The 12,247-nt window shown below is 39.2% G+C and overlaps 1 protein-coding gene across 1 annotated transcript in view; it reads left to right on the top strand.

Annotated features, from left to right (window-relative positions):
• The first annotated feature begins 258 nt into the window (after nt 1–258).
• The window catches only part of plpp4 (phospholipid phosphatase 4), a 43,692-nt gene continuing 31,703 nt past the window's right edge, over nt 259–12,247 (top strand). Inside the window, exon 1 of the mRNA XM_053333013.1 lies at nt 259–347. Within this exon, the coding sequence (XP_053188988.1) occupies nt 259–347 (89 nt within the window). The remainder of the gene's footprint in view (nt 348–12,247) is intronic.

Here is a 12,247-nt window from a genome sequence, read left to right as displayed (position 1 = left end):
AGCTGTCAGCAACAGAGTTGCAATAAAGAAAATCGCCCGCGGGGATTGAAACAGAAGGAGACAGGCGGAGACAGGCGAAGAAAAGGAAAGGCTGTTTCAGGTGACCGAGTCCCGATGGAGGCGCACGGCATGTGTGATTAGGGAGCACCGTTTGTGGAAGCGCTCGCTTTGTTAAGGTGGATTACAAAAGTGAACATCATTCACAACTGACCGGGACCGCCTTCCTTCCTTTCACTTGACGGATTTTATCCCAGAACCATGAATGTGTCGCCCCCAGAACGCAGGAAAAACATGAGAGAACTGGCTCTGGAGATTGGCATCCGAGTTCTGCTTTTCGGAGTTTTTGTGTAAGTAAAGCATCGACCTGCTGAGTTTTCTGCTCTTTTTAAAAAATCTGATCTCACATTTTCTGCCCTGGTTATCACAATGTTTTCATCCAGTATCATGACCAACGTTTTCAGTGTTCCCATTACATGCTTTAGGCACCGAGCTGCAGTTTTCAGGCTCATTTGCCGCTGCGTGGTGCTGGACGAACAGGTCTCTGTGTAGAGCCGCAGTTCAGCACCATGGACAGATCACCGCTGAGCTATTAGGACTGTAGACTGACGCTGCGTTAACAGGTTGCAAAGATAAGTTGAATATTCGGCAGCATTTTACTTTATTAAACAAATCAATGCGTGTCACAATTCTTTGGGGATATCCGAGTACCAATTTTTTTTCTGAGTAGAGAAGACAGGAGATGGTTACACACAGAGACAGGCGGTTTCTTTGACCACTTCACTCCTCCCCCAAAATAGACAGTGATTCAAGGGAGCCCTGACTGTACAGCTGACACAGTAATGATGAGCACTTTTTCGCGGCATGGTACTTTGTGAGAAGGTTGTGCCTCATAGGCGCAGCATTCAAAACTAACATAAATATGAATTATTAATTGTTTGCCCGGCCTGGAGGTAATAAGCCTTGTTTGCATCATGATTGTGTCATTTATTGATTTTCTGCTAGATATAATCAGAAAAAGCCCCAGGTCCTGTTATCTGAAATGATTGACCTTGCTGCAGCTTTCATTCAATTCAAGGAAGAAGAAGAAGAAAAAAAAAAAAGTAGAGCCAAAAATGATCCCCTCTGATTTGGAGTGTGTGGCTGCATGCACTGCCTGCATTGCTTGTGTACATTATCATTAATATCTGTCCTTGGGCTAAGTGGTGTAGCAATGTGTGCTGTCATCCTAAACGGATTATACAGCCAAGAAGAGCCTGATGCTGCACATTCACCGTGTTAAGGGAAAGAATGAAACATGTCAGAGAGGAGTCATTTGGCTCTAATTCTGAATCATACTGATGTAGCCCTTTGTGTGTTTAAGTGCATGTGTGTGTGTCTGTGTGTGTGTGTGTGTGTGTGAGAGAGAGAGAGAGAGAGTCTGCGGAATGCACATTTGTGTCTGATTTGTCGCTGTGTCAAGGCTAGAGGCCACATAAAAATCTATTTGACACAATATCATCATCATCATAAACAACTAACTGCTGTGTTCTGCCAGAGACGCCCCAGTCACAAAGTCCTTGATCACTATAATGAATTGGGTTTTACTCCCTGTATCCCCTCCTCAGTACACAGAAAGCAAACTATACTAATAAACCCTGTTTGTTATAGAGTCCCATCAGTAAACTTGATCTGTCTTGTCTTGTGCAGCACTGTCCCCAAACTGAGCACACGACATTAAAGTAATTTCATTTTGCAATGCACAAACACAGAGCTGCCCAGTGTCAGATGCAACAGTCACACACATGCTTAAAAATACACACATCATTTTCATACTGGAGCCATGACATTGTAACATCTAGGCTTACTGATATACTGATGTAATATTAGAGCAATGGAGACTGGATGACGTACAATATAGTTATTGTTTATATGTAACTCACAATACAAGGATAGCAGACACTATACACTACAATAACACATATTTAGAAGAAACATTGATTCAGAAACATTATTTTTGATAGAAAAAGACTGAGTTCCAATCTTATATGGTGACAGAGGGAGCATTTGGTCTAATACATATCTCCAACAACAGTAATTGTTGTATTGAACCAGCATTTCAACCAGCACATCAGAGAGTCCCCCTCTGACCCTGAAGGCCACCAGTTCCTTGTTCTTGTCTCACTTTGAAGCCCAAGGTGAATGCAGGGTAATTGGGGTCATCTGTAGTAGGTTATTTCTCTTTCTTCAGAGGAGGTGTAAAGGACCGTTTTTAAGCTGTCACCTTTTGTTTCTGTTGTTCATTGTAGGTGTGGTTTACTGTAGTTTTACTTTGGGAAGAAAATGGCAGTCAAAAGACATTTATGTGTGTTTACCAGTAAACACACATGATTATTGATTCATTTCAAGTCTTGCTGCTCCAACTTTGGAAAATAAATATGACTGAATATGATTTTCTAATTTTGCTGTTTGTATTCCTTCATAATTGCGAGTATGTACCAAGAGATGCTGAAAACGAATGAATTAATCTTTTAATTTGGGCTTTTAAGCAGATGTGGATGAACCAGAGAAGTGTCATTAATCAGAGATCACACATGCAAGTTCTGTCATTATGAAATGATACAAATTGCAACACCACAATACTTAGAGCTTATTTTCTGTTGTACACATACAATGCTTGACTGGTCACCCACAGGAAGAGTTTATTCTTCTCTACCACACGTCTGTTTATTCTCTGAGGGCTGTTTCTCTATGGGGCAAATTTTTAAACTGGAATTCCCTAAGTTATTCACATTCAAATGTTTGTCAAAGATGAACTACCTTTAAGAGAATTTTTATTTTTTTGTTTGTTTGTTTTTTTGTTTTTGTCCTTGCTTGCCAAGCTGCCTGTTTGCTCCAGGTCTCAGGAGATGCACTGACCTTAGCGATGGGCCAAGTGTGTGACATTAGGTCGACCCTGTGTTATCGAACCGCTAATGCCATGCCGTCATCATAGCTTGGTGAGCACCCAAGGAGTCACATATCTTCAGAGAGTAAAGAAAAAGTTCAATCTAAATGGAAATGTGTCTTTGACATTTAACAAAGTGGAAAAAAAACAAGAGCTGAAAACTGAATCAGAAAATGATAGTTATTTTTTGTGCGTGGTTAGCTACTCAATATAGGATTACTTTCTTTGTAATCTGCAGAAAAACACGCCAGAGCTTAGGCAAATACCAAGAAGTCATTTCTTCCTCAAGTAGTTGTGTGGCAGAGCTCGTGTCCTCAATCAATCAACACGTGCAGCGTTAAAGTTTCCTCGTATTTGTTCCTCGGCTCTCAATAGATGATTGAATACAAGGGAATGTGTGTTGACCTCAATAAATATAATTTAGGCTCAATGGAGAACAGAACAGAAAGAAAGAAGGATACTAAAACAAAATGAAGAAGACAGAGGAGTGAGATAAGATGGAGGACATGGAGTTAGGGATATCAGGATTGTTTTTAGATTTTGCAGATTAAGACCTGAGGCACAACAGCAGCAAATAAAGAGCCACAAAAACCACTTTGAGAACTCCTATCAGTGCAATCTAAAAGCTGCTTGAGCGATTGTCTATTGCTGATGTGCACAACCAAATAGAACAGATTTATTTTTCGCCAAGGGTAACAATTTGAGCCAAAGCAGAATCAACTCTTTTTTTGTAGAGAATTTTGGTTAGAGAGTAAGACTGTTGTACTGGCAACTGTAGCATGCAACGTGAGAAGAGTGAAACACCCTCTCATGTTGATATGTTTAGATATATAGTTGATGATGTCAAATCAGGCGGACAGCGTGTGCTCTAAAACAACACCATTCATCCCTTAAAAACAGTGTTCAGCTCACTGCATATCATCCTCTCCTCTCAGAGGAGGGCTTTAGGAGCAGCCCTGGGATACAGCCCAGAGCCTTGGCAAGTCTCAGAAAGCCTTGTGAGATGTTGGGGAAGAGGAGAATGTCAGGCCTTTAGACTGTTTAAGAATAAGCGGATTGTTTAGCTTGCATGTTAAGGATGTGGGCTCTTGTGCTTTGGTTTCGAAAAGAAAATCCAGTTGTAGAGGATTGGTTACAGTTATTTCTGTTGTGGCTATTGGATTAATGACAGAAAACTTAAAGGGACATTTTTGTGGTAATGTGCTGCCACTAAATGCCCCTTTGCACTCTACAATTTTGGACTGTCAGAGATGAAAGTTGACAGTGATGAGAAAAATGATGGTCCAACATCACATTATGAGACACATCCACCAAGGGGAGTTTTGGCAAAATTTAGGACAAAATAATCTGCTTCTCTGATACCTACAAACAAATCAATCAGAATACAACATGACCACAGTTTTATAGGGTGAAAACATTGCACTCATTTTTTCTTGATATGTCCAAGGAATACAAAAACTGAAACTATGGAGGTTAAACCAAAAAGAAGTTTGTGTAACAGTCTGACTCAGATTGTAACTAAGATTTGATCAGTAGGTGTCTGACACAGTGTGACATGCAATACACACAACTGTTGTCAAACTAAGGTGCTTTAAACCGTTCACATTCATTATCCCAAACTCATAGAAATTGTATGTATGTATGTAAGAGATTTGCTGAAACAAAATGTGGCTGCTGCAGGCCACAGGTGTGGGCATGACTTCAAATCTCTGTTAAGTGGTGTTTAATATTAATTCCTGTTATGTGAAAGGGTTGCTGATACTGCCAATTCCACTGAAAATAGGCAATCCACTTCACTCTTTCAGCGTTTGTTTTATTCCACCAGTTTATGTGGTTTAGACTAAATTACTCCCCCTGTGGTCAGAAGTTCACTCAAAGTCAAACATCTAGCATTTAAAAGCATTTTTCTCAGAGGCTGTTTGACCAACACAAAAAGCAAGTGAGTACTGGAGTTATATTCATCAGGTGCTTTGTTTCTGCCATATGTTCAGCATATAGGCAATTGCTTGTCTACATGAATGCATTTGTTTTTAATTGGGAGTTTGCTTTGAGCTCTTTCTGTTTTTCTAGTAGCTGGAAATCATGTCTCAACAATGTGACACATCTCTAGCAACAGTACAGTAATCTGCAGTCACTGCCTCCATGATTGTTGCGGGGTACTCTCCCTGTATGTTCCTTAATTTTGACAGCCAGCATCTGAGGCACTGAATCACAGGTCATCCAATCTGTAACCCTCATTATTTTAGAGATTGATGGAAAACTGAGATTGAAGGCTTGACAAGTGACTGAGGCTGGAAGGATGGGGAAAACACAGATGAGCTGCTGCTGACACAAATTGATCAGAGAAAACAATTACCAAAAAGCAGAGTGACCTCAAGGAATGTTCACTCATTGATCTTTGTCTGAAATAGCAATGTTACACCACCCATTGTCGTTCATGATTGTGCAAAAATCAACCTGATTAACTACTTGGCTCTTAAATGAGTATCTTTTGATAAGTGGCAGTCTATTCATGGACACCCAATTAAACCAGACAAAAGAAAGACAATTCGACAAGTACAGTTGAAAGCATCAGTGAAAAGACCAGGATGGTGGAACAATGCCAGACATGAGGTTTTTAAAAGGGTGTCAGTGACCATAGTGAATGTTCTATCTGAGGGGTGTGTGCAAAAATGGACAAACAGGCCAAGGTTCAGAGAGGGAGATTTATGGGCCACCACGTGCCACCAGTACAGCTTTAATGTGACTTAGCATTGATTCTACAAGTCTCTGAACTCTACTGGAGGGATAAACACCATATTTCCAAAAGATACTTCCTCATTTAGTGTTTTGATGGTTGAAAACACTGGTTCACATGTCGGTCCAAGGGTTGAGATCTAGTGACTGTAAAGGCCGTAACATACTGTACAATTCACATAATTTTCATACTCATCAAACAACCCTGGAAGAGACCACTCCCATCAGGATAGAAATGTTTCATCATAGGGTAAAGGTGATCAGATCAACTTTGTATTGATTTGCAGTGACTCTTCCCTCTAAGGGGACAAATGGACTCAAAATGCCCCCTACAGTATAACAGAGCCACCAGATCCTCTCACTGTAGGGGTCAAGCATTCTGGCCTGTATCCATTTTCCCTTTAATTTGTCCCCGTCTGTTATAGTTTGTGTTTAGTAGATGGATAGGGTAGGGGAGAACAGTGTGGCTGAGCAAACTATGCAGGTGCTGTGGCAGACATAAACGTGACTCCAGTGAGAGTAGAGGCAGATGACTATCGCGTGAGGACCAGGGATTCCCTGACAGCTCAGTCTGTCACCGTTCTAAGCTACTCTTGCATCTCATTCTCCACAATCATTTGATCAGCTCATTATGTCTCGTTGTCCCTGCTGTCATTTTTCCAACCCCATCTCTTTATCCCTCAATGGGCATCAGATCACATAGCGTGTCCTCTTCACCATTTCTTATTTAAGGATTATACCAAGTTTTTGTTGAAATTTCCCTGTGGGTCACCTTATCCATTAGAAGATGAACATTTACAGCAGAGACCAAAATCATAGGATAGGATATCACAGAACAGGAGATGCTTTTTTTCCCTTTTTTTTAATGTCTCCCTGGCTGACAAAATGATAGTCATGTTCCAACTGTTATCACATTGTTCCTACAATACCCAATAGTCATTACTGGCATTGTATTCCGGCTTGTATGCCAGACTCTGTGTAACGACATCAGTAGGGGGCAGCAGAAACAAGTCAGGGATGCATGTCGGAGGTTCGTTTGATTGACATTAGCTGGCAGGCCTCCAGCATTACACTATAGGGTATGGGGACGAAGTACAAACAAGTACAAACTGCAATAGTTGTAAGACTTGGACAGACTGTGAATCACTAACGAGAAATTACCAAACCTGCATCTAACTGGACTGAGGCGATACTTTCATATACATTAATGTAACGTGCTGCAGCTAAGCTAATTTCCCATCTAGCATGCTAACTGATGTTAGCTGTACACTTTTCCCTGGTGAATATTTGTTTTGGGACTGGTTCTAAAAGGTAAGCTGCAGGACAAGACATGTGTTCATGTTTGTAAGTTAGATAAGAAGGAAAGTTTAGCAGAAAAGCTAATGTGGGTTGTTCTGAATACAGGATACTATCAGGCTCAGTGTGAGTTAGTCAGTTCTGCCTATGATCTAACACCATATTATTGCTTCTTCAACATTTGATTTGTGGCATCAAAATAAGGACTCTAGTTACAAGAAAGCACAGTTGTGTTTGATTTAAGTGAAATAATGTAGAGAACCTAGAGAGCACAATCATGAAATTAAAACATTTCAAATATAAATTCTCCCTTGGTTTAGGAAATGTGCCCAAAGGAGAACACAAGACACGTACATATGTATGCTGGAGTAGACAAAAACAGTTGGATTTATAGTGACATGTATTTTAAAACATCTAAAATGAATGATATTTTTCATATTTTGTATTGTGTGTTGTAGTCTTCTTCTCAAATATGACTTAATTCCCAAATGGCCCCTATAGCTCTCATTACAAATAAAAATGGCGAAAATGAATCAGAAGCTACCTTTTTTCAGAGGGTATTTAATGAAAATCCAGTCATTAACACCACAGTCACAGTAAGGATTGTTATTATGCCAATAGGTATTTTTTATGGCAATTTCAGCTGGATAATCATATGCTGGAGTTCAACTTCTACTGTTACATAATTACATTTTACATGCCTTGGCCATTTGGGAGAATTTCCTACTGCAGCATGTATATGACTGTTTAACATTCAGTGTCTGGTGGTGATTCGATTTCTTTTACCTCTAAACAGACAAGCACAAGTTCTCAATTTTGGAATTAAGACATCATGTCATATATTGATGAGGTCAATAATTTATAGAGATGTATGCTGTTATATATGTAGGATACTACAGTTGTCAGTAGAAATGTTAAATGAAAGAGTACAGTCTAGACCTGCTCTATGTGAAAAGAGATCACTTTTGTTGTGATTTGTGTATTTATATGTATATATATTTAAAAAATGAATTGGATTTAATTTCAAAATTGATGGTATTCCTATTAGCCTACACATGATGAAGTATTTCAACCATGACAGATGCTCTGGGAGGCTGAGAAAATTCTTGAGACCTCAGAGGTGTGGATGATGTGTGGAAGTGGCAGTTCCTGTCTAAGGAGAGAGGAAGATCCCTGCACTGCTTTACACTTCCTGCCATCATGATAATTTTATTCTAACCACCTCACATCACCCCTTCTCTCACCTTCTCTTCCTGTCACGTCTTCTCTACATTTCACCTTCCCCAGGTATTTTCTTATATTTTGCTCCATTACTGTCATTTTCAGCCCCATACTCTTATCTGTACAAAGACAGATGAGGGTTGAGGAGATGAAAGAGTCTCCGTCCAATTCAGCAGTCTCCTGGCCCAAATCACAAAAATATATAACAGGCAAGTCCCTCGCCTTCTGGAGAAGCCTCCATCATGTCTATGAGTGTGTGTTCGTGTGTGTGTGTGTGTGTGTGTGTGTGTCGGTGTGTGTGTGTGTGTGTGTGTGTCCCTCAGGCCCCTAGGTTTTACTGTCAGACCAGGCTCTTACCTTGATGACTCCTCTGTGGCTCAAACAATGGAGCGATAGCTCTTTTCCTCAGCAAGGTGAAACCCGTACAGTGTGTCATAGTCAAAGGGAAGAAAGAGGTAGAGGCACATCTATGAATGTTTCTAACTTTCTAACTTTAAGGTAAAAAAGCGTTCTGTTATCAAAGCAAAAAGTACGGTCAAAGAAAAAATATGCCAGCCATATCAAATGTATTTATTATTTATCACCTACATACACATATTTTTTAGTTTTGACAGTCTGGAAGAAGCACATATTGAACAGTGGACATCACACTGAATGAATATGAAAAGAGATGTGTCACTTGATAAAATCCTGCAGGAGAAGAATTCTAGTGTATCATTTTACCAAAATGGATGTGAGTATCTTTCAAAAGCAAATATATTTCCTCATGTATGCTGTGAAAAGTGAGGGGACCTTCACAGAAAGTTGGAGGTGCATGAAGTTTCTAGGAGTGAGAACCTGATGTACTGGATAATAAAATAACTTTACACATATTGTGCCAATTAGGTACTAAAAAAAAAAATCCAATTGACTCAAATAAGTCAAATCATTTTAATGCAACAGAATGAGGACTAGATCAGAACGTTCACAATAAGAACAACAACACCCACTTCATGGTTGTCAGCTAACCCTGGTCCAGACTAGAGCATATTCAATCAATGTTAACTTTTTATTCTGCAAATTCAAGTATGATGTCAAGCCCCTGCACACTTTAACGGTACACTTACACAGGTCTTCTTGCTTGTCATCTCAGGACTGTGTGGGTAAAGACTTTTTGATTGAATTACCCTTGACTCCTGCAAGTTGTGCAACACCTGTTTGGGTGGGGCTTAGGCTAGATTCACATTGCATCCTGCAGTGGCCCAAATCCAATTTTTTGCCTCTAAGTGATTCATGTCTGATTTTTTTCATAGAACTGGGGAACAAACCAAGTTTTTTATATTAGATCTGGCCCACCTGCACATGTGGTCATAGATCAGATTACCATCCAATCTCTGGCTGTCAGATTTGAATTCATTTTTTTTTTTTACATCACATTTCTCTGTATTTGCATATTTCCTAACATCATCATTCAGATTCGGCATCTCACAGCCCAACAGGAATAAACATGTCACCTTCTCATCTCAGTCTTATCAATCGTCTGTACAGTCAGCCAACCTCTGCTTAAAATGATCCTACACATGTGTACAAGCACAGTCATATCATTTCTGTTTAGCACAAATGACTTTATTGTTCTTGTAGACACATGGTTCACATTTCAGATAAATCTACGTATGTGTGGCAGTTTAGGACACATACTGGAGCCAATACATGTTACTTACAAATTATTTTAAATATAAATTCATATTAAATATGAACTATCAACAGCAAAGAAATTGGGTCTGACTGGAAAATTGGAACTGAGCACTAAAACCTCGAATGTGAACGTGACCTGAGTTCTTCCAGAGTCTTTGTAGAGTTTGGTGATCCCCAGAATTTAAAGAAGTTGGAACGATTTTATAGCAACACTGTTATTGATTTGATTTTAGTAGCCGCTGGACACATGAATTTATGAAGAGTCATAGAAACATTGTGCTTTAATAATGATTAAATGATTGTTCTTTGGATTAAACAAGAAATATACACCAGGGGATTAATCATGCTCCTCTGCAAACCTTTTTCACTACTGATATTTTGGCTTGTGATAGCAGGAAAAACACAGTTGTTAATTATAATTATATTCATATCTGCTCCATTTCATTGATCTTGTGTTCTTTAAAAGTGCTGGATGTCCAAAAAACTTTTTCCAGCTAAATGAAAACAATCTAGAAATGATACTTTTCGGTCCTCCAATGTCCATGCAGATTTTTACAAATATCCATCCTGTAGCCATAAATCACAGGTGTAATATTTGGCAGTGACACATGTGAAAAACAAAAGTACTTCAGTCATAATTTTATCAACTGAAGAGTATCTCAAAAATCACAATTGTTTCCTCATGCCCTGATCTCCAGAAGGTCATACATGCTTTTATATCATTTCAGTTGGATTTTTATTCATTTATTTCATTGTATTAGCCAAAAACACTGCTGCACAGCTTTTGACAAATACTAAAAGACAAGATCATATCATTCCTGTAAAGCCTCTCTTCAATGGCTACTAGTCAGTTTTAGAAATGATTTGAAGATTTTACTGATTACCTTCTACCTTTCAGCTACATTGCTGAGTTATTACATTCCCACAACTATGAGCATAGCCACAAATCTTCAGACAGGGTCCTTCTGGCTGAGTCCAGGTCAGAGTAAAGGTAACTGGGCTTTTATAGCCAAGAAAGTTCTTCAGCTCTGAGACGCCTTCACTGAAGATTTGAGGCTTACTGAGACAGTGACAGTTTTAAAATCACCTTTGAAAACTTTTCTTTTTTGATTTTTTTTTTAAGGTCTTACATTTTATTTTAATGGTAATTTTGTCATTTTAATAATCCTGAATCAAACCTATCGTTTATGTTACACACAAATATCTCTTATATTATAAATGATTTTACTCCAGAGCCATATTTAGAAATAATCATAAAGAAACTAAATATGATGAGTGGGTAGATAGAAACATTCATAGTTATTTCACAGTTTAAAAAAGAATAAGGAGAATGACAAATAGTCTTCAAAAAGGAGCAGATGTGTTTAAATTGATTTGTTCTGGATCATTTACTCCCTTTTTTCTGTTTAGCCATCAATCATCTCCAGCACTCATCTGTCTGTTGCATGTTTGTTTGGAAGGCTATATTTTTCATTTGATTGACATCAGAGGCAATAAAAACAGGGGGCACCCAGGTTGGCTGAACAGATTTCTCGGGGCCGGGTGTCACTCTGCTTTTGGCAGCATGCTCCACCCAGTGTCTCCTCAAAATGAGGTTAATCAGCCAGATGAAATGAAAACACCTGTGTGATCGTGCAGGGTCTTTAACTCGAGGTGGATTCATCCTAACAGAGCATCCCCTGTGTGTATGTTCATTGCGGGTCCAGTGGGAATAGTTGTGTTCTTCCTACTATCCATAGATTTTGTTTATTTGCAAATGCAGATCGGAAAAACAAGAAAAAGGCAGAAATGATATAATTGTCTTGCAAATGAGTCAAACAAATCCCTGCTAAGACATCATCAACCTTCCACAAGAAGATGAGACTAAATGAAGATGACAAAGGATGATTTTCAGGGGAAGAAAATCTATGTTGATATAAAAACTCATCACAGGAAAGAGTGGTATAGGCAGGAGACAAAAAACCCACTGAAGATAAACAAAATGAATTCAAATAACTATGAAACTTAAACAGCCTGAGGCGTGGGAGTATCACAGGGACAAAACATTCAATATATACACACTTAACAGATCTGCAAATGTATTGTGAGAGAGTATGGATCCGTGAAAGTGTTTGACCTCCCACACTCAGGGGAGATCATGCACAGTTTACGTACAACTGCCATTCTAGTTAGTGTGTGCGTGTGTGTGTGTGTGTGGTGTGTGTGTGTGTGTGTGTGTGTGTGCGCGCAGCTATTAGCGCACGTAGGCTTCTGATGCTGCTAATGGCCAGCTTTAACGCTCTGTGGGTGTCAATGAAGGTTGTGTGTGTTCCTCCTTCCTTTGAAAGAACAAAGCGCAAAAATCTGGAATTTTTCTCCTGTTGCTGTCGACTTTGACATTTGCAGGGATGAACAATG

Source organism: Scomber japonicus, chromosome 14 (genome assembly GCF_027409825.1).
Source record: "Scomber japonicus isolate fScoJap1 chromosome 14, fScoJap1.pri, whole genome shotgun sequence".
Classification (NCBI taxonomy): domain Eukaryota; kingdom Metazoa; phylum Chordata; class Actinopteri; order Scombriformes; family Scombridae; genus Scomber; species Scomber japonicus.
Note: the sequence above shows the minus strand (reverse complement) of the source record. Positions and strands in the feature narration are given on the sequence as shown.